The following is a 23419-nucleotide window of genomic DNA, read 5'->3' on the forward strand; positions in this document are numbered from 1 at the left end:
TCCATCATGGTTTTACATATTTTCAAATAATACAATTTTTGTAACACCCGGAGTCAGATTGAGTTAGTTTGATTAGAACCCTGTATAAAATTTAAAGGTACAGTTCCAAAGCGTGTAAAGGATCGTAAAACTTCTAATTCAAATATCAGACATGAAACCGATTATTTAATGGACGTAAAATTACATAAAATTAAGAAAATTTGAAATCACACTCAAACAAATTGAATCATCACAAACCCATCAAACCCATGTTGGATTCATGGAAATTGAAAATACATTTAAATCGTTAGAAGATTCAGAGGAAGAAGGGAAGAACAAGAGGAGCAAGAGAAGCCATTAAAGTTGGGAGGGACAGTGGAGCATCAGAGGCAGGGCTTGGCGCCGGAGCTTCTTGGGCTGCAACAATGGAGGAGGAGAAGGCCATGACAGCCACCACCATTGCCACCATCAAAGCTTCAAACTTCATGGCCGCCATTGATCACAGATTCAAGCAACAAAAAAAAGCTTAAAGCTTTGATTTTTATGCTCAAATTTCTTGGCTTTCAAATGGGTTCCTCTTGGTTTCTTCAAACTCGATTGAATTTGAGAGAAACAATGGTGGGTTTGTTGGTTTTTATAGCCAATAAATTCTTTTTTATTTCTAATTTTTTATTTTTTATTTTTTATTTTTTGTGGCCAAACAGCTGTCTTGAGAGCCACCACTTTTTTCTTTTTTTTTTTTTAATAATTTTTTTGGCATTTTATTTTGAAGGGTTTCCCACTTTTTTCTTGCCTTTTTCTATGTTATTGCCATTAATTTTCAATTGAAGTTTCTTCATTTCTTAGCATCTTCCTTGTTTGATGGAAATAGAAGAGTTTAGAAGGACAATTGTGTTTTTTCGGAGTGTTCATATGACCTAAATTGACCAATTCGAACCATCCACTGAATTGGGTTGTGTTATATATATATATATATATATATATTCGATTTGGGTTGGGTTGAATTTTTGGTAAACCCAAAAATTTGGGTAGTAGATGATATTTTTTTAGTCGGGTCAACTCGAGCCATTTAAAAATAGGGTTATAATCCAAACATATTTTGAAAATAAAAAATATTTAAGATTTATAATCAATTTATATATTATTTTTTTTCCTTATATGAAATTATATTTGTTGGGTTGCCATGAAGATTGGGCTTAGTGAGTTTAATTTGAGCCCATTAAGATTGGTCTGTCATTGGGCCAATTAGGGTATTGGGCCTTGCCATCCCATTGGGTCTCCAAAAATTTTCAAAATGTCTATTTTAACCTTCCAACTTTAAAAAATAAAAAACAACCCATCATGTGGGAACATGAAAGTCCACGGCTATCACATATTGTCCATTTTGGCCTATTACGGCCCATTACGTATCACCCTCAGTCTCATAGTTTTTAAATGCGTTTACTAGGGAGAGGTTTATACGTAATGTGAGATCTTACAATGAACCAAAAACGCTTAAAAATTTTTATTTATTTGAACTCGGGTCAACTCAACTGAGTTGATAATCCAAAAAGGAGTATACGGATTGGGTTGGGTTGATCAAGTTTTTCGAGTCACCGAATCTTTTGAACTGGTTAAAATGATGACGTGGCACAAGACAATTGGTCAAAACGGTGTACATGAGCCACAGCAGATTGCAGCCACTATGATTAGTACTAATATACGCAAATTCATTCGGTGGATTTTGTTTGGATTTATCAATTCGGTGTCACGTGCACTGAAAAATCAACCGGGTCGACCCGAAATACATCTGACCGTCCAATTCAATCCAACGGCCACAAAAATTCCACCATTTTCTTTTCGATTTCGAAAATTAAAAATTTGGGGAAAAAGAAAATTGAGAATAGGGTGAAAACTGAAAAGACAGAAACGAACAAAGAGAGAGAGAAGAAGAAGAGAGAGAGAGAGATAGAGAGAGAGAGAGAGAGAGAGAGAGAGAGAGAGAGAGAGAGAGAGAGGGAGAGAGAGAGAGAGAGAGAGAGAGAGAGAGAGAGAGAGAGAGAGAGAGAGAGAGAGAGAGAGAGAGAGAGAGAGAGAGAGAGAGAGAGAGAGAGAGAGAGAGAGAGAGAGAGGGAGAGAGAGAGAGAGAGAGAGAGAGAGAGAGAGAGAGGAGAGGGAGAGGGAGAGAGAGAGGAGAGAGAGAGAGCTTCTCTGCAAGTGAACTGAAGAAGAGCGGCTGATTTTTCTTCTCTGTTCCCTTTTGATTGGTGAAAACTAACTGTGACCTCTAAAACTTCAATGGATTTTCTTCCATTGTAGCCATTTTTCTCTCTTCTTGTTCTTCGAAGACTGCTTTCCCATTTCCATTTTTTCTCTCTACGGATTCAACGGTTCAACCTCTTCAGGGGCTTCCGTTGATGATGATTACAGCCTGGAGTAGCTCTTTTGATGGATTTTAGACATGTAAAATCTCATTTCCCCTTCTTTTTCCTTTGTGGGTTTTGTTTATATTTGGGGGAAAAGTTAGAATGGCGACTCTGAATCTGGTAATGAGTCAAGGGAGCTTCATTTAATCGTTGTTTTTCCTCTGTTTTTTCATAACTTATGTGAAAATTGAACGAAAGAGTACTTGATTATAGCATCTTCGTTTGGTAATTCGTTTTTGATTGTTGTGAATCCATTGAATGCAGGGTTATTAGAAGGAAATCGTGTTCGATAATCCACTGAGTTTTGGGCTTGAATCTTGAGGTTGGTTTCTAGTGATTGTCTTAGCTTTGTTCTTGTGGGTTTTTGATGATCTTAGGGTCTTTCTTTGTACAATAGAGGAGATGGGTGATTGTGATTTTTGTTGCAGAGATATGGAAAACGAAGGAATAGCTCAGAAAAATAATAAATCTGGTGAAACAGATTTTGTGTTGCAGTGGGGGAACAGGAAGAGGATGAGATATATGAAGGTTAAGGAACCACAAAGAGTTACTAATAAACCTGATTGTTTAGGGAAGAAGAAGGTTTCTTCTAATGGTGATCGCCGTGTTGTTACAGCTGAGAAAGCTTCATCTACTCACCCAACCCATCGCCTTAACAAGTGAGCAACGGATATCTGAATCAACGAGTATAAGAACATCATACATTTTTCCTGTTCTTTGTTTCTTATTCTCTGATCTTAAATCCAACTAGTTTTAGATTAAAACAAGTTCATGTTCCACCCTTTTTAGAACACTTGATGATGAATCTTTGTATTGGTTTCTACTCTGCTCTTTAATCCAACAAGTTTTGGGTTTTGAACTGCTTAAAACAAGATCATAATCCATTCATTTTAGAACACTTGATGATTCTAAACCCTGGATTGAAATGTTGATGAGAAGGAGAAGAAATTGTTAAGATATTCTGTTTTCTTGCAGGAACATTGTTTCACCAACTAAGCATCAGAAAACGTTAGCAACATCGCCCGAAAAGGAAGATCGATATTATACGACGAGATGTTCGATGGGCGTGGATGAAAAAGCGTCAATGGATTACCCCACAGGGAACGGAAAAGGGTTTGTCTGGCCAAGGCTCTTTATATCTCTATCTAGTAAGGAGAAGGAAGAAGATTTCATGGCCATGAAAGGGTGCAAACTTCCTCAAAGGCCTAAAAAGAGAGCCAAGTTACTACAGAAAAGCTTAGTTGTAAGTGTTATAGAACCGAGGAATCCTTCGGGTTCGGTCGATAATATCGTAACTCCTCTTCCGTGTCTGTGGATGCAGCTGGTGATGCCAGGCTCATGGCTATCAGACTTATGCCAAGAGAGGTATGAAGTGAGGGAGAAGAAGACTGCAAAGAAGGTACAATAACCATTAAACATCAACTGAAATCCATACACTCTTCTTTGTTTGTCATTCTAATAAGAATAAACTTTGGGGCTATGGAATTGGGATATGCAGAGACCCAGAGGATTGAAGGCCATGAGAAGTATGGAAAGTGACTCAGAATGAGTGAGCCAATAAGAGACACAAATAGAGACAATATGGATAGAATAGCTTCTTGTTTGGTAGCCATAGCCATAGCCATAGCCATAGCCATGGCCATAGCCATATTTTGGAGAATAGCTTCTTTTGGTTGATATTGACTGCTCATTTCTTCTACTGATATCTGTATTGCTAATTGTTGGCTAATTCAGTAAAATCATTACTTTTTCCTCTTCATTGCTTGGATTCTGACGTTTGTGCTTTGTTCTTTGCTTTGCTTTCTTCATTTTCAAGTTATGGATTGCTTCTTCCTTTCCAAAACTAGGGTGTGTTTATTTATAGCTCATAGGTTCAAATTCCTTGTTTTATAAGAGAAAAATGGGGTCGTGTTAACCCTTTTAGATGAAGATTGAATCATCGATCGATGGATTGACTTATCTAGTTAGCTTCATTGAATACAACTTTTCATGGAATTTTGTATGTATCTATGAGATCGAGTATGGAATTCGGTTTCCTGAAGGAAATTTGTCTCTCATTGATATGTCGAAGACTTTTTCAGACGAATAGGGGAGTTTCGATTTTTTAAGGAATCTCTATTGTTGGTATAGTAGGGACTAAATAAAGCATAGTTCTTCGAAAATTGCCTGTTGGACGAACCACTGTTGTGAGTCTAATTCACGTGACAAATTTCATTGAGAGGAATCAATTGCCTAAACAGAACTTCAATCACTTACAACATTCAATCTTAATTCTCATTTGTTATAAAATTAACGATGAATTGTAGCTTGAATCGATTAAATATTTTAATAGGGATAAAAGTTTTTAGATTATTTCAACTTAGTCATACTAGTACTCAGTCTGAATCTTAGGATAGTTGATGTACCAGCCCAAGCCCAAACCTACCATGGTCAGATAGTGTCTTCTTTGGGCCTAACCTTTAAAATTTTTAAATGTTTCGTTCTCCTCAATCTCGATGCAAGATTTCATAGTTGAAAGCAGCAATTCAACTACCCCCACCTTAACGTCATTACTCTTTGTTTTTCCTTTTTTACTTATATCCATAAGTATTTGACCCAATTTGCACGTATCTCGACTATGTGGACCTCGACCACCCCACCCCCACAATGATTCATCATAACAATCTTCTTCAGCAGGTCCTGGGCACAAACAAACATATTTCCAGTGTACTCATACAATATAGAGACAACCCTGTTACAAATATCAACCACTCCAAAATTTTAATCAAAGTCGAAACCAAGTCGTGATCGTCTACAAGAATCAAATGTAAAGTAAAAGATTATATTGAGGGCAAAAGTTCGTTTTTGTACAATTGAAATCGACGTTCGAACTGTCGAAGCATTCCAAAACTGCAGGTGGGAAGCATAAACATGCCCCAGGCTGCATTGCTTTCTCTATATTCCCCAAACTGACTCGTTTATGTTCCTCTATAAGGGGAAGAATTGTAAAGAAAGAAATTTACAACACAATGCCTATAGCTAAATACAAAATGTACCCATATAAAAGAAAAAACTATGCACACCATTGCTTCAGCATCTTCTTTCCACGAAAAAGTACTAGAAAAACGCACCGTGGCTCATTCAGGATATTGCTTCGTGCTTCGAGCTTCGAGCTCGTTAGCAGCTGCTTATGTCTACCAAATTGTCAACCCAGAAGGGTTGCCCTTAGAGGCAGAGGATACATAACATTGCAACCTGAGAAGAATGGATACAGACAAAGGACACTTAACGAACGAGGGACAAACAAAAGGACACTTAACGAAGGACACCAGATTCGTTAAAAACCGAACAAAATGCACCGAGAAAGCACATATTAGGGTCCTAACATACAGATACAAACGAAAGATAAAGGTTTACCAGGCAACTGTATCGTGATTAATAGGTCGAACGAACCCGCTGAAGCAGAAACAAACCGCCAGCCCAAGCTTACTCAAAATGTCAGTGATGCACACAGGCATCTCATCCCATATGATAAAACCAGCTGAAGAGATGATCACGTGTGCTACAAGACATCCAGGGTTACTGATGCTTTTGTGAAGACAGAGAGGACAAATGGCGCTTCTTCGCCCGGGTGTATCGTCGTAGGCACAATTGTGTAGCCCTTTGGATCAGGTTCGAGAACCATCTCGCATGATATTTCACGGGAATTGACATAGTCAGTGCCTCCAACAGATTCATGTAAGTAAATATTGTAAGCTGCTCGACGTCCACGGGTTTTCAAGATTCTCATTCCGATGTAGAACATCATCAAATCATGACTCGATTGATAGTTCCTGAAACCAGCAGCAGTCCTCGAGAAGCTCACGCCCTAAAAATGTATAATTATAAGGTCATTAAAGTTCATCAGAACGAAGATAATATCAAATTCAAGTTAAGGAGAATACCTGAGTTAAGGTAATGAACACATGAACAGGATGTGATGCATCTGGCCCAGAAGCTTTCAATCGAAACTGTGGATTTTGATGCCATGTATCATAATCTTGACAGCCACCAGCACTATAACCTCTCCATTGGCCATGGACGGAGTAACGCATCTCCGGTGGATAGATTCGACAAACATATATAGATCGAAAGTGTATCTGAAAATCTTGCCATGACATCCAGAATATTCCATCTTTCGACTGCAAAACACATTAAATCGTGCTAAGTTACTATGTTGAGATCACGCATTTTTGTTGTGCTTAAGTCGAGATCATACATCCTTTCATCTTACAACAAATCTAGCAAACAATGCATAAGAACAGACCTGTGGAACATGCTTTAGCTTGTGCTTCATCCTATCAGTCCATTCGGGCGAAGAATCGGCCCAAGGGCCGTTCCACTCGACTTCATTGGCCCATGGATTTCGTATTTGAATAAGCTTGTGGCCATCAACCTCTCTTACCTGAATATTCAGTAAAATATTGGACATTCGAAGAGTATATTGATACCAATTTATCAGATTAACAGGTAGAAACAACATACCTGTAGCAACGAATAGGCATGTCCTTGCACAATGCCGCTAGAGGAAATATGCACATCTGAACCTGATGGACTACCAGCACCAAGTAAAAATCCCTCTTGTTTAAAGCGCAACAATTGAGACCATAGCCTACCACTAGCTAAATCGATCTGGGCTTGGGCGCTCCTCATGTCGATCTCCTCACCAGCACCGCCAGTAAGATCTACAAGAGCGTCCTGAACTAGACCGCCCTCCAACGCTTCGTAAGAGCCATGTAATTTGGCATATGCCTTTTCTAATATGGACACCCAGAGCTCGTTTCCTTTCCTACTTGTAGCAAATGCAGGCTTCCCAGGTGATTCACATGGGATCCAATCATCGACAACCACGGGGACCCACTCGCTCTAGAAAGAGAGAATCATCACGTGTAAGTAACCCGACAATAAAGATTAGGAACATGAATAAATAAGAAACAACAGAAGAATTTTAGATCAACCATTGGTGAAGTCAAGCTTACTATAATAACATATCATTTCATCAATGGCATACACATTGACAAGCATGAACAGCAAATGATAGATAGTATCAAAACCTCACCTGAATACAGAAGCGAACTGTATAGATGCCTTCATCATTATACCATGGTGTAATAATCACTTCAGAAATTTTGGACGCCTCGGTTAGGACAGCAACAGCACTTAGGAACCAACAATCGCCTAATCGACCCTGTTTCAGACGTGGATCTTGTCAACGTTAAGTAAGATCACAACCAATACAGACAAACACGATCGTTCCTTAGGAAAAGACATACCAAATGGACAAATATTTAAGAAGTCGTTTCTCAGAGACGAACCTGACAAACATCGGATGGATTTGCAGCCTCGGAAAATAAGCAAGGCTGAGAATCTATTCTGCTCGCTTTTACTAACTCGACGGGCCTCATCCACTCAGAAACAACCTAAGAGCAAACATTTTATGAAGAAAACATGACACTGATAAAGAATCTCGAAATTAGATAAGCAATAAGAAAGAGTACCTGTAGTTTAGAAGGTGGATTCTTTGCATCCACAAACAAGGACTCATCATTTGGAGGAAACTCCTCGTCCGTAAAATGCATTTCTCCCCTTGCAGAGAGGGCTTCTTTAACAGCCAATTCAACGGAAAGCATTCGTTGGTTGATTTCCTCGCACGTTTCCATACGAGGTCTCCTGAACTTCCTTGTGAAAGAATCCACATCGACTACTACTCCGTCACGCTCCAATCTTCTTTTTCTTCCACTTGAATACTGCCCATCCCAATCCACATCGTCCCTATCATACAGATCTACGTCTGCAGGATCACTATCCCACTCATCAACCTGAAGAAAACAAACAAGACATCCATTAGTCAATACGTTCAACGGGAATGGTACCCTGCCTCTCATATCGTAATCGAGAATACAAAACATACTCGAGATGGTGAATCAGCCCACTCCCAATTATCTTCAGTGAAGTCAATAATATTAAAGTCTGTGGAGCTAATAGCAGAATGGAGAGCAGCAATTTCGTCTTCTGTCAAGCTCCTTCCCCAGAGAAAAACATCCATAATGTGCATCTTGGACTCAGCTCCTTCACTGTCTGATCTCCCAAATATGTCGATGTCTGTGGGGGGTCGAACACCGACCCAAATTTCTGTCCCTTGCTCCCAAACGTTATCACCCACATTCAATGGCAACCCAGCCTGGTAGCCATCAAACCCACCATCTAAATAGCAGGTTGCTTCTCCCAAATCAGCATCAATGGTCATAGTTACAATATGCCACCTGCAAATAAAGTTCAAAATATTAAATAGAATTCAGCTATGCAAAAAACTATTCTCCAAAACAGCCCAAGACGGGGTTGAAAGCAAAAACTCAAAATCTCAAGCACGGGAACGAGAGAGCGGCGCTATTCAGTCTGCTTCACAAAACAAATAACAAAAATGCAGTGATATGAATCAGTGGAGAAGCTACTTGGTCTAGTTCTCAAAACAACTGACAGACCTTCCATCAGCAATACTGGTTGCACTTATGCTCCATTCCTTTGTTACAGTAGATTGTCTGTCACCTTTAGTAATCAATCTGAGACCAACTTGTCCAGCTTCAATACCTTGTTCGGAACCAGCCACCAGAAATTCCCAGCAAATCTTCTTCTGATACTCTGTCCCGAACAGACAAACAGGGCCCGACTCTGGCTGAATCAATGCAGCCATTGAAACACTGATTTTTCGACTTTGACATAAACTCGCATCAATCTGACCACAGTGCTTGCCACTTCCAATTGGCTCATCATCAAGGACACAGACAGCACCAAGGATTCCTGTCTGCAGAAGTACAATGAAAATAAAGGGTACACATTATTACAATTACAAATTCTTTCGAACTACGCCTGCTAATCTATAGTACTTTGAACCAAAAGAAAAAAAAACCTTATTTCATCATAGAGGGTGAAGTACTCAACCTGAAGTGCACGGCGAGCTAACTGGGCTACTCGAATCCTACGAGCAATGCTTGACACTCTCTCTCGAGCAAAAGAATCCTCAAGCACAGAATCACCTCCAACCGCACGCACTGCTGCAGCCATGGCAGCAGCTTCTCTTCCACCAGCATTTGGAATGGAGGACATCAGAGAAGCTTCTATTTCCTTCCACTTACGCTCTTCTTTCTCCAGTAAAGCCTTCCTTCTTTCTTTACCTCTTCCCTCCTCTTCACGTCTTTGCATTAAAATTTCTTCTTCCATTTCTTTTTCCCTTATATAACTATAATTTTAAAAAATGAAACGTTTAGAACGATGCAGAAAATTACGGATCTTCAGTAATTCTTAGAGAATAATAAACAAAGTTATTTACCTCTCCTGAATGATTTCAAATTGTCTATGGTCCTCAGGCATCCACTTTTTTATTTTCTTAGCACTCAGGTCTGAAAAGCCTATGCTATCAAGAAAAAGTCTTAAACGAACCTCATCCTACAAGAAAAGAAAAGGAATCAACCAAATGAAATTAACTTTTTAGGAAATATAATCGACAAGTTTCAGAACCTACTTGAACTCGCTCAGCTTTGGCAGTCAAGCCAAGCAATAGCAGTAAATAGCCGCCAAATTTGTCCCACATGTATACCCATTCTGTATCAATTGCCTCTTCCAAAGCCAAAATGCGAGCATGAGCACACATTTGTCTTCTGTGGTCAACATCGTTAGTTGACTCATGAAAAAATGTCCTTCTATATCTCAGTCTACAGAAGAAGGATCCAGCAACTAACTCCTCATTTCTCAAACGATCTCTAAGTTTCATAACATCTGCCCTTGGAAGCACAAAATTTCCTGCCCTATCACGCATGACGGTAGGATCACCAACCAGAAGAGCTGCAGAACTAGCCGATCGCTGTGGAGCTGAATATGTTCCAGATAATGCATTTCTAGTCTGAATTGAAAACAAAAATTAGTCCATTTAGATGCAGGGACAGCATTTCAGTCTGGAAATAGATAAACTGAGGCAAACAAAAGTTGCAATAGTCAACAAAGAATGGCACCTTGTAAAACATGCACTAGGGGCATGAATGAACATTATATAACAAATTTGTTTTGGGTGAATAAGAAATTATATGATCCACTAACATAACAGAGCAGATCAAACTGCAATAAAAAATTACATAGAAGGTGATAAAAGGGCATCTAGTTCAGCGCTGTAGGGGAGATGGAAGGTACCCCCTGCATTCCCCCCAACCCCTGAAGTCCAACTAAAATGTGAGGTTTAGAGGCTTCTTGCTATGCACAACAGGGACTGATAAGACTTTCTTCTAAACATGTGTAGAAGGGTTCTCAAAAAAGTTATAGAACATTTCCATGAAATCAGATTTTAAGATGTTTCAGAGCCTTTTAAAAAGATGTCTGTGAATCTACCTTCTCCCAATACTTGAGCACCAACAAAAGATGCCTGTGAATCTAGGAATTAGGATTGTCCCAAAATCTTTGCTACGTGGATTTTAAATCATTGAAGTCTATTTAATAATGAATTTATAGACTTTTCCATGCTCCGAGTCCTTTTTCCATTAGACCCTCCATAGAGCCACCAAACGATATCAACTCGAACACCAAACCTCTTGGAATTACCCACAATACATAATTCTGCCCAAAAAAAACCTTCCTTTCTCTATACTTCAGAGTTCAGAGCATAAACATTGGAAATCCATTCCTGTTCTCTATCCCCCACCTCCATTTGAACAATTTATGCACCTTCCAGAACATCAACAACTTTGATTCTTGTTTTATACAATAGACTCCATGATTATGACACTATAGTATCATTAGAACCCCACAAAGATTACATCAACCTTTTGTCCACCTCAAAAGACCATTCAAACTACATCTTCTTCTAAGCCATATATTCATGCACTACTATATTGCTTACCACCATCTAGTGGAGGTGCTTAGAATTTTTGGATTTGTTTCCCCCCACCATGACAGATCTTTACCAGATTCTGTTGTGCTGCCACATATCTGAAAAACTAACACTACTTGGCTAATGAAGTCTAAGAAGTTTTCAAGATATGTTGTTTGAGGTAAATAGAAGGATTATCTATCTATGCCAGGTTGAGAGAGTTCCAAGTGAGTTACAGGATATTATTATCTATCCGTGCCAGGGTCATCTAATCTCTTTTACTTGGGCTAGAAGAATCTGTCATTTATCATACAATATTTTCTGCATTTCCAAAAATTGATATATAAATAAGAAAAGAAAGCTTGTATAGGAATGTACTGCAATCGAACACACCTTGGTGGCAGACCGAGAAATTGCTTGAATAATAGTTTCCTTGCTGAGAAAATGAACTGCATCTTGCATCATCTACATAAATTTGATAGCATTGATATTGTATTAAATAGTGAATATAAATTGAAGAGCTAATTCTTTTACAGAGGCCTTAACGGTGAAAATTCACAAGTTGAAGTATTCGGCACAATTAATCACATACCTTGAGAGTTAGACATGGGCGAGAAACAGCAAAACCAAATGAGACAACGAGAGTAACTGCTGATACAGCGGCTCCAGCAAATGGAGGATAAATAAGCAAACTTGCAACAACACCCCAGCCTTCAGTTGCTAATGCTATCCCGTAAAGCATAAGGAATGCAGCACTGTGGAGAATAAATTACCAAATATCAGACGGTCGTTTAATCAAGTCGCATATAAATAACAAGAGACAACAGGCTTTTGTCAATAAATCAAAAAGATCAGAGAGCTAAACAAACCTGACATTCTTCCCGCAATCTGCATGGGCATCATAAACATATACAGGAAGAACTCTAGGAGAATAGACTACAATTGGTGGTGAAAGTAGAACCTGCGAGGACAAAAGAAAGGTCATTAAAAGAAATAACATTCAACTAGTTAAAAGGCAAACAAAATAAAGTATGAATAGCAAAGATTGTTAAAGAAGGTCAAGTATAACTGACAGTTAAAGCTCTTCCAGCCAAAAGAAACAAGAATAAGAAATAGCCAACAGATGCTCCCACAAATGGTTTGCCTGAGGGATAAAAAAGAAAGGCATTGTTAGGGTGAAATATTTTTTTATCTTGTAACCGAACTCATAACATTTCAAAAGGGAAGAGAAACAAACAGAACAACAAATCCTCATTTCACCTTCAAACCATCCAACAAGGAATGCTGCCAAAGCCAAAAAAAAGGCAAGGAAACAAACAAAAAACATTTGGGTCCTTGTCAAATAAAAGTTGTTTGAAGCCCAATGGTGGACAGAGCCAATTGCGAGAACAATCATAAGAAGCACCAGAAGAAATGCTGCCCCAATCTGTTTATTGGAAATAAGGTGATATGAGCAAAGTGAAGATGGTTGAAGTAAACAAGAAGGAAGTAATTACAAGTCTTCTCTTACCGTCCACGGTTTAATTACAACTATAACAGCCGATATAGCACCAAGTAGCAAGAGAAGCCCAATAAAAAGGAATGCATAGACACCACGAGAAAGCGTCCAGCCATCATCTTTCCTGAAAACAAGCCCATGCTCAAAAGGTAAACAACGATCTCTCTTCTTAATGTTAAACTAAGGTTGGCCAGTAATGTATCCAGCGGCAAAGTTCAGGGATAATCCCACCCTTCTGATTGTACAAGGAATAGGTTCTCACCATTTATAAAATCCAGAGCAAAGAGAGAGCAAAGCAGGGATGCACACCAGCGGAAGCAAAGCAGCAAGAAAATCTCCACTTGTAGGAACTTCATCATCTCTTGATTTCACAACTTCCAAATATGATGCACCACAAAACATGACAAGAACCACTATAAAGGAAACGATGAAAACCAACTTTAGGTAGGTCTATAGAATATAAACCACTAATTCCAAGAACCTTATTCAAAAAGCCAACTACAGAAAACCTGAAATGTTACCTGTGAATATGGCAACACAAACAGCAGAAGAGAAGGAAAAACGGTATGTCGAGAACCATGAAACTATTGGCAGCACACCAGTGACAACTAAAGCAATTGCAGACGCCATAGCCCAGCCAAGGTACACAGATGTGGCATAAGGTGATGAGAAGCTTTTGTCATCACCAGTCCACCCTTTGTAGCGTAAATCATTAAGAGGCTTGGTTGACACTATAGCGCCAAGGGCGATCACAGATCCAGAAAACAATGACATGCAAATCACAAGAACAATACCCTGTGAAATCATCAGAATAGTGAAATTAGATGCAGCATTGGGAAGTGATTGAAGAGTTCAGAAATGAATAGAAGAAATAAATAAATAATAGAAATAGGGAGATATTTTAAACATAGAAATAACTTGAAAATATCCCAATGGCCAAGCAGTAAAAAATAGTACTCAATAGGTCGCTAAAATTTCAAAACCACAGTTCAACAACATGACCTTTAAGCACCAAATGGCCCAAAAACACAACTGATTTGGTTCCAAAAAAGTCTAAAACATTTTTTTTCTTACATTGGAAAAAGAGGGGAGGCTATAGTTTTTTTTTTTTTAAATACAACTTCAAGAGGTTATAGACATTTAAAAAATTTAAAGCAGAAATACAAACCTCCTTTGTTCCAAGAGTTCGATGGTTTCCTGCAGACCCCATGCATTGTACTCGGGGAATCCAAAACTGACACCCATTTCGAATCCATATAGGAATGGAAAGAGAAAGACAAGCTACCATGAGTGGTACTGTTAAGGACAGCCCTAAAAGAACCGATGACTTGCTGCAAAACAGACAGTTAACAATCATTCACCAAGGAAAAAAGATTATGCATCAAAATAAAACTTAGAAAAGAAGGGAAAGAAATTAAAAACTTCTGCAAAACAAAAAATGAACGGAAAATGTCTCATAGAAAAAAAAGTATGGACGCTCAAAGAAGGCACCAAGTGAAAACAAAAAGAGAGAGAAACAATTGCATGGAAAGGAATCAGAAACTGTGCAGATGAAATAACAATAAAACAGATGAACCATAGGACTCAAAAGAAAGAACACAAATTTTAGAAAAATGGGCCTCAATGTAACAGAAAAGTGTGTGTATCAATGCGAGTAAAAACATTTCCAGGTTCCACCTTTTCCTGGCCAACACAGTTCTATAATTTTACCAAAAGACTAAAGATATTTGGTGGTAGAATTATACAAACCTCAAAAAAGAAAGTAAAAGCCCCACAGAAGTGCTGAGCAGCCAAGCAATGAACCCATACTGCAAAAAAGAGCATATTGAGACATAGTCACAAATAAAAAAATCATATCATTAGAAACCTAATGCATGTGGACCAAATCATAGAACTAGACATGCAAAATAGCATCAGCTAAATGGTTCTTACTGAAAGTAAAATGAAATAATGTCCGGGGCATACAATAAAAATGGTCCAACGAAAAAGAAAGTCCAAAGAGCTACAGAAAAGGATGATACCAAGAAAAAAAATCCCATTCACCAAGGCCCAAAGCGAGGTATGAACCTAACACCACCCATAACTCCCCCTCAAACCTCTCAGTGCCTCTAAAAAGTCTCTCATTCCTCTCAAGCCAAAGCCCCCAAAGAAAAGCAAAGAAGCACACCTGCCAAAGAAAATTGGAAGTTTTCTCCAGAAAGGGGCAGACAACAAAACCTCCTCCATCCAAGCCCTATAACCCCTTCTCCAAAGCAACAGAACTCCAAAAGCATACCAAAATCTAGACCATATTGACTGAGCATAACTACAATAACAAAGGAACTGGTCTAGATTTTTTGACACACCGCTACAAAAGAAGCACCATTGTGGCCCCAAAAATCAGGGTAAATGTATGCGGAGTACAAGTCATTCACTCAAGGAGAAGAAAATGAAAGAAGAGATGACTAGAGGAAGACAGCAGTTCTAATAAGAAAGAAGGAAGAACTTGAGAGGACTTGGTTCTTGTCTCTAGTGTTAGAATCCCTTTTGCGGCTCTGCCCTTGTAATTTTTTTACAATTCTCTATGAAAGCTCAGTTCCTTACCCAAAAAAATGAAAAAAAAAAAACAGAACTACATTAGAAGCTCAGGGAAGAAGGGGACCAAAAACTACCGTGAACAACAGAGCAGTCCCTCAAAACCTAAGACCTCTATATTGACATACAAAACCTTTAAGTCCGCAGGCACATGGACTACACCTGAAGGAGCCACTATCAAAGCCCAATCTTATAATTTAATTTGAAATTTGTTGACACTTGTGGCCAGAAAAGATTTTGATAAAGTATTTCACCATTCACTCTTCACTGTGCTGACAAAATAATGATGCTCACCCATATGAGCTAAAGCCATACAACTCCTTATGAATTCAATGAACTGTTGAAACAACTTCTTTTTTTTTATAAGAAACAATTTCATTGATGTAAATCAAAACAGCCTTCATATCTATGTATATTTAATCTCACAATGGAATGCATACCTTCCGGGGTTTTGAGGTCATTGACATTTTTTCGGCTTGCAGTGACTGGAGGAAGGCCATAATTGAACAGACCACAGGCGATAGTAGTAAGACAGCAAAACCAAATTCAAACTGAAAGCACAAGAAGAAGTTTAGTCCGAAGAAACAAAAAGGATACTTTACATTTCACAAGATTGGTAATTCCGAAATCCAAGGATTCCATTGAACTCATATGTGGAAATAAAAGTTCTATTTACCTGTTGGTGTTTTGCGTTTATAATGTCAATAGTTTTTGGACGGAATATGGCCACAATGATTGTTTCAATTATGAAAACTAGACTAAAGATCACCCATGCCCGTTCTGGGGTCCCAGCAACATTGTGTAGTACAAGCCTGGAGAACTGAAGCCACCTTTCAAGCCCATGAAGTCTAAGTTCTTCAGACAGAGAAATTTGATTAGGCAGCATGTTGTCAACACTGTTTGAATCAATGATGGTAACATCAGTATTATCTTGATGTTCTCTATCCGCATCCAAACTACTCCTTTGAAGTAATGCAAGTATAGTTGGATCCAAGCTCTTCTCCTTTAACATCATTGCAAAATTAGGATCCAACCCTTTATTCTGCAACAAACTAGCCAATTCACGATCCCCTTGTCTAGAGCTTCGTTTCAATATAGATGTAATCCTCGGGTCACTCAACCTTTCCTGCAATGCCAAAGCCAAATTCAAATCCAGTGTTTGTTGGTTTGCAGAAGTTGATGTGCTCGATTCACAGCCTTGGCTGTCAAGCCCACTACTAGAACAAACCACCAAGGTACTATGATGATCAAAATTTTTATCCATGAATGATGAAGCTGCATCAGGCTCTTGGATTATAGAACGACAAGAATTACTCCGCAAGGCCAAACTTGGCCGTCCACTATCCATGCTCTTATCACTGTTAATCCCCTCTTGGGAACTACCATTTCGACATAGGATGCCATTCCAATTATTAGCATCAACTGTACATTGTGCTGCTGCCCCACCCTTGCTAGTAGATTCAATACCATTACCAAGGTGACCTACCTCAACACTACTACTGCGTTTCATACTTGAACCACAACCATCTGATGAGCTTGATGAACTATTTGGTTCTTTCCTGCGAAAACCCTCTCTCAAGCGAATCACTGTGCTTTGCAAGGCATCTCTCCTAGCAGCAAACGGATCTGTTGCTGAGAGATGACGCATCACAGCAGCACCCAATAGAACAGAAGCTACAACTGCATAACTAATACAATGTCCCAAATACCTGATGCAGGAGGAAAAATGAGAGCAGTTGATAACATGTACTAGGTTTAGTTATAAGAAAATAAGATGAAATTGGTAGAAACAAACCAGTAGTGAACTCCAAAGCAAATGAGAAAAACACGAGACATGCCAGCGACAAAAAGTGCTAAAACACCACTTTTTAACAGCTGGAACCCGTACAAGCATGCCCCTATATTCCAATCTACAAAACATGTACCCAAAAAAATCAAAACATCAGAAAATGGAAGAGTAAGTAAGGCTAAGTATAGGCAAAGCAGTTGGGGCATACCAAGAATGATAACAGCAGCAGAAGTAATTGCACCAAGCCAGCGTGCCTCCTTAGCCGTAAGGCCATATAAAATAGAGTAGGCAGCAAGTACTACAACTGAACCAACATAAAGAAGCCCAAGATGCGAAGCCCTGAAAAATGGACGACGCACCCAAAAATGAACAATCATACTATTGGCTGAAATAATGACAACCATCAAAATTCTTGACAACCGAAAGATGAGATAATTGCTTAACAAGAGTTCCAGTACATATTAACTCCTCTTTCCAATAAAGTCTTCGTGCTTTCTTTTAGTCAAGGGTTAAAGTTTCTTTGCAATTCTACATAGTTTAGATTGCATGCTTAGAATCATTCAAACTTGACTTGACAATCTTGCTTGGGAGTGATTCGAATCTCAAACAAGTGTTCTTGCCTTGAGATATTCAATCAACAAAGTAATCTTAATCCGAATCTTACTTTCCCTTGGAGTAATTCCTTATCGTTTTTGAGGTTCTAGGATATATTTAGATCTAGAGGTCTTATTCTTCAATAAGGTTGGTAGATCAAATCCCCAAGAGTTGCAATCATTTGAAATAAAATCAAATTGATTTGGGGTTTTTAACATTTGTGAACTAGGGGTTTGCAAAGCGCTTACGAGGGTTCTTAGATTTAACTAGTCAGGGTTCATATCACCATATTTATTTCCAATATTGGTAAATAGTTAATTGATTACAACATAAACTACTTGCATCACTCCAAACTGGAGGAGTTTATTCCTTGTGGTTGATGAACAAACCAAAACCTTGTTAGAAGAAACAAAAGAATAAGAATGGATAAATTCACTTTTGTCGTGAAATCAAAATATGAAAGATTGAGGACACAAGAATCCAGTGAAAAATAGAAAGAGAGATGCATAATAAAATAGGGATGCCAAAAAACTAGCAATAATAACAGTCACTGACGATTTAACAATGAGGAAAGAATAATATGTGAGAGCTTTGATAACTTGCCTGCTAGATTGACGAGGATACAATTCGTTAGGATCAGGTGGTTCGGGTAAAGAAGCCAAGGGACCCACTTCTATACATTCAGAATATGCAAATTTATATGCCCTCCGCACATATTCATCCACATCTAATCCATTTCCTGAACCAAGAGAAAAATATATCAAACAGAATGCAAATACATATTCCTGTCTAAAAGAGAATGCAGAACTAGAAGAAGCTGTAAGATGGTAATGAACTTATGGGTATACCATTAAAGACCATCCGACAAATGAAGAGCATGTTGATCGCTAAGGCAATTGCTGATATACCAAAAAAGAAACCAGAGGGTGAATAACGCTCAGATGCACTAGAACCAGCTGTAACATATACAGCACAAAGTTCATATGCACATAGTAGAGCAACCGCCAAAAGAAGAAGAATAGCAACAGCCCCTGTCCAAGGACGAAACACATAGTGATGTCAAGATGAATGTACAAAAAAATTAATTTCTAAGGGGGGAAAGAACTTTTAAAGAAGAGATTACTGCCCACAAATGATCAACAAGGCACTTTAGACAACAACAAAAAAAACCCGCTGGTATAACATTACTTTGATTTTGACTCTATGTAGAAGTTGTAAGGGCATGGTGGAGAAGGTGCCTATTCATCTCTTCTTTCATGATAATAGTCAGTTCTATGCCAAAAGAAATTGTGCACCATCAACCAAAACAACTAGTTTAAAATAACTAGGAGAGTCTTCAAAGGTGTCTAGTCGGCTTAAGAGGAGGTTTGAAGTGTGGGGGACCTTTACATCTGACTTACAATGTTCATGACAAATTTCCGTAGTGTTTTATCCTTGAGAAATCTGTTCTCCGTTTAGGGAGAGATCAAAGCTACTTTTTATATACCTTTACGTGCTTACATCATCGTGCAATTCGCTCATAGTTACATCATCAGCTATATTTGCTTACAACCCAAAGGTTCACCACTTACCCCATCTGTACAAAAGTACACAGTTCCAATTCATCTTGCATTTGCATCTTGCATGATTGAACATAGTTGAAGGCTTACTGACGCTATCAATACCTTCATACCCGACTTTCACCTTGTCCTCAGGTGAAATGTGGCAATCGTAGCTTGATATGTTCATAAGGTTCTCCTTATGCTTCATATGCTTTCAGCCCCTCCCAATTAATTAATATTTTGAGCTCTCCCACTAGAGAAAATGGCTAATTTCTAAGCTGCCCCTCCCAATTAATTAATATTTTGAGCTCTCCCACTAGAGAAAATGGCTAATTTCTAAGCTATAAAACTCAAGAAGTGTCTGCATTCATACTTCCTCTCCCGGAATTTCCATACTATCACACTGCAAAAATGGAATTAGGAGAAGAATTTTCTCATCCTTGTTTCATTAAAAAGTGGTTCCTCAGAATGGCTACAGGATACAAAAATAAAAAATAAACACCTAGATAGAAGCATGAAAGTGAAAAAGTGTGCTGCTTGATTGACGGTGTATGCCCACTCTTAAGCATACTATTATTTACATCCACGAGGAGGACAACTGTGAGATCCCACATCGGTTAGAGAGGGGAACAAAGCATTGCTTATAACGGCGTGAAAACCTCTCCCTAATAGTCGCGTTTTAAAACCTTGAGGGGAAGCCCAAAGAGGACATTACTTGCTAGCAGTTGGTCTAAGATGTTACAAATAGTATCAAAGTCAGATACGGGGCGGTGTGCCAGCAAGGATGCTGACCCCAATGGGGGTGAATTGTAAGATCCTACATCAGTTGGCAACGAAGCATTGCTTGTAAGAGGGTGAAAACCTCTCCCTAAGACACGTTTTAAACCTTGAGAGAAAGCCTAAAGATGACAATATATGCTAGCGGTAGGCCTGGTACAACAGCCGAATAAAGTTGTCAACTAGAAAACTTTATCACACATTAGAGGAACAAACTTAGGACACATCAAACTCTAAAACATGCATATGCATAAGGATATAGAGATCACTAAATTCCTAAGACCTTATCCACACTTTGCGTTCCTACTTTTAAGGAAAAAAATGGTAAGTTCTTCAAAATGCTTCTACATGTGGTTTCTAGACCTAGACAACTGTTACAGGGCTAGAATAGATAGTAGTGTTCTTAACAACAACCGGACTACATGCTGCCTGTAAACATCTCTCTCCTCTCCCTAGCTGAATACAAGAATTTTACCACTAACCATTCAAGGACGTCAAATATCATTCAGAAAGATAAGAATTGATAAGAATTTTGTTCACCAGATAGAAGGAAGAGTAGTAATAATCTTTTCAAAATTAGACTAATCACAGCTACGTACTTGAGCTTTGCCATTGGGTTCTCCACCATAGCATAATTGAATAAAAGGCCAGCAGAAGAGCGGTGCCAGCCATCACCACAGCTAGCCCGATTATGTCTCGACCCAATATTACAATCAACCAGCAACCCCATATGATCAGCACCACGATTGGTGAAATAACTAATATCCATGCAGATAAAGAGAGAAAACCACATAGCAAATCCAGCTGAGGTCCTTGCAAGATGTTTGGCCACTTTCTGGCAAAGATCCAACTGAAAAATGATTGTGTTGCATTAAGATTGATGGGAAAATATAACAAAAAATATTGTCGTTTTTACACCATGTAGACAAGAAAAAACATATCAGTTTTCTATTAGGCTGAGAAAAATGGATTAACAATCATCGACGGCCACACAGACATTTCAAAACAGGGAAATTATTTTATTATAATGAATAACATATAACAACAGATATTTCTTTTCTGAGGAGATATAAAACAACGGATATTAACCTACCGTTTACCTTCAATTCAACTGCTCAAAAACTAGAGAATTCGCCTCAATGTTTTAACCTTTGGGGCTTTAATAAAGTAAGGGATATAATTGGTTTATATCATGTAATAGCCCAAGTCCACGCAGATATTGTCCTCTTTGGACTTTCCCTTCCGAGCTTTCCCTCAAGGTTTTAAAACGCATGTACTAGGGAGAGGATTCCACACTCTCTTATAAGGAATGTTTCGTTCCCCTCTCCAACCAATGTGGGATCTCACAATCCACCCCCCTTGGGGGCCAGCATCCTCGCTGGCACACCGCTCAGTGTCTGGCTCTAATACCATTTGTAACGGCTCAAGCCCACCGCTAGCAGATTTTGTCCTCTTTGGGCTTCCTCTTCTGGGCTTCCATTCAAGATTTTAAAACGCGTCTATTAGAGAGAGGTTTCCACACCGTTATAAGCAATGCTTTGTTCCCCTCTCCAACCGATGTGGGATCTCACAATCCACCCCCCTTAGGGACCCAACGTCCTCGCTGGCACACCGCTCGGTGCCTGGCTCTGATACCATTTGTAACGGCCCAAGCCCACCGCTAGCAGATATTATCCTCTTTTCCCTTCCAGACTTCCCCTCAAAGTTTTAAAACACGTCTACTAGGGAGAGAATTTCACACTCTTATAAGAAATGTTCCCCTCTCCAATCAATATGGGATCTCACATAAACCATATAAGAGCCTAAAGAAATGTTTGATCCAGACCCCTTGCCCTACTATCTACCTACCCTTCCATGATTGCCCTTGAACAGTGATACTCACACATGTAAATATTGACTCTATGTAGATGTACCCACTATGAAGCACTATCAAACACCGATGTCTCGCACCAGTATCCACTACCTTACACAAAGTTACAAACCACTAAGACCACAACATTCTTGATTATGACCTAGACTAAATTAATGCGGCATTACATAAATTTCTTGTGCCATCCAAGAAAAATTCAAAAATAGAAGAAACCCATATCCAAAACAAGTAAAAATTACCTATAAATCCGCCATGGGCGCCAGTTCACAGCCCAGAGTATGAAAAACGAGGCGGAGCCCAGCACCGAGAAGAGCGACCCCGATATCACACACGCCAATACCACCTTATGTTCATCCCCTTCCATTGCGTCCTCCGACTAGCTACCCCGCATGCATCAAAACCGATATTCACTCCACTGAAAAAATAAAAATAAAAAGCAAAAAACGATTAAACTCAAACCCATAGCTTCTTAAGTCACCCATGTGGGCAATGAAATGGATAATTACTACCTCTTTCACTGCAAGGGATTGAGACAGAAACAGCATGATTATGAAATTCAGCTAAAATGGGTCGTGTTCAAACATGGAATTTAGGGTTTGGGGAAGAGAAGATTTGGGCCTCAGCTCGGCATGTGAAGTAAAGTGTGAGAGAGAAAGAGAGGTGAAGAGCGAGAAAAGAAAAGTTGTTGCAATCAAAGTCAAAAAAAAGGAGAAATGAGAGGAAGATTCGAACAAATTTTAGGGTTGGTTGATTTGGTTTTATCTTGGTGATTTCAAAGATTTGCCATACCAACCCAACAAAGAAGATCAATCAAGCTTAGCAAAACCCTACTGGTTCTCTCTGTACTTGGGAACACTGGAGAATGAACCAAACGGGAAATTTTTCTAGAGAGAGAAAATGAATAACAAAAAGAAAAAAAAATAATAATTAAAATTATAAAAATTATAAATAAATAAATAAAAGATATCTCCATGCCGCATTGACGCCCACTCTCGGACAATCCGCGGGTAACACGCGTCAACATTCATCCATACGTTGACTTGGTAAGACTTAATGGCTGCACACGTGGCGAGTTTTTATTGGTGAGTATGTGTTCACGCGCGTAAGAGCGGGATGAGGTAAGACAATGTCTGAATAGGAGAATTTTCTTCATTAAATTAAAAGACAAAAAGGGTATGAAATTGTCAATAATTCAGTTGAAAAGGGAGAAAATATAATAAAATAGAAAATAATATTTTTTTTTGTTTGTTTTAAATTTTGACAATTTTGACCCCCTCTCTCTTAAAAAGACTTTAACCAACCAATAGTCAACCTAAGTATTTCCCTAATTCAAATATTTTTTCGTCAATTTTTGTATGACGATCTTGTCATTTTCATCGTCATCGACATTTTAAACCTTATTTAAGAGGTGATTAATAAATTTTAACCTGTAAAATTGAGTATAGTTCCACGATAATTGACATGTGTTTTTTTTCGAAATCTAAGGTTCAGATTCTCGTACCTTACATTTGTTGTACTAA

General features: G+C 38.7%; 2 protein-coding genes and 1 pseudogene across 2 annotated transcripts; 1 reads left to right on the top strand and 2 right to left on the bottom strand.

Moving 5' to 3' along the window:
* Positions 1 to 120: 120 nt before the first annotated feature.
* On the bottom strand, positions 121 to 601 carry LOC147793001 (arabinogalactan protein 13 pseudogene; annotated as a pseudogene).
* Positions 602 to 2134: 1533 nt separating this feature from the next.
* Positions 2135 to 4143, top strand: LOC111792591 (uncharacterized). Its single transcript, XM_023674103.2, has 6 exons — positions 2135 to 2421; positions 2649 to 2706; positions 2813 to 3043; positions 3360 to 3627; positions 3706 to 3783; positions 3883 to 4143. Exons 3-6 carry the CDS (start codon positions 2817 to 2819, stop codon positions 3931 to 3933), a joined length of 624 nt encoding a protein of 207 aa, XP_023529871.1. The 5' UTR covers positions 2135 to 2421; positions 2649 to 2706; positions 2813 to 2816; the 3' UTR covers positions 3934 to 4143.
* A 1046-nt stretch (positions 4144 to 5189) lies between these two features.
* On the bottom strand, positions 5190 to 22787 carry DEK1 (calpain-type cysteine protease family). The gene is made up of 32 exons (XM_087123222.1): positions 22409 to 22787; positions 22139 to 22314; positions 20629 to 20879; positions 18560 to 18742; positions 18315 to 18450; positions 17326 to 17456; positions 17124 to 17238; positions 16005 to 17037; positions 15769 to 15879; positions 14504 to 14562; positions 13923 to 14085; positions 13276 to 13549; positions 13017 to 13167; positions 12767 to 12878; positions 12517 to 12682; positions 12330 to 12400; positions 12126 to 12217; positions 11849 to 12011; positions 11650 to 11721; positions 9922 to 10299; positions 9730 to 9845; positions 9342 to 9639; positions 8885 to 9204; positions 8314 to 8665; positions 7901 to 8221; positions 7718 to 7822; positions 7462 to 7590; positions 6888 to 7268; positions 6670 to 6807; positions 6308 to 6544; positions 5781 to 6231; positions 5190 to 5618 (listed from the first exon to the last, which is right to left on the bottom strand). Exons 2-31 carry the CDS (start codon positions 22261 to 22263, stop codon positions 5926 to 5928), a joined length of 6489 nt encoding a protein of 2162 aa, XP_086979348.1. The 5' UTR covers positions 22264 to 22314; positions 22409 to 22787; the 3' UTR covers positions 5190 to 5618; positions 5781 to 5925.
* Positions 22788 to 23419: the final 632 nt, after the last annotated feature.

Source organism: Cucurbita pepo, chromosome 4, assembly GCF_057944985.1.
Source record: "Cucurbita pepo subsp. pepo isolate OVF chromosome 4, ASM5794498v1, whole genome shotgun sequence".
In the NCBI taxonomy this organism is placed as follows: Eukaryota; Viridiplantae; Streptophyta; class Magnoliopsida; order Cucurbitales; family Cucurbitaceae; genus Cucurbita; species Cucurbita pepo.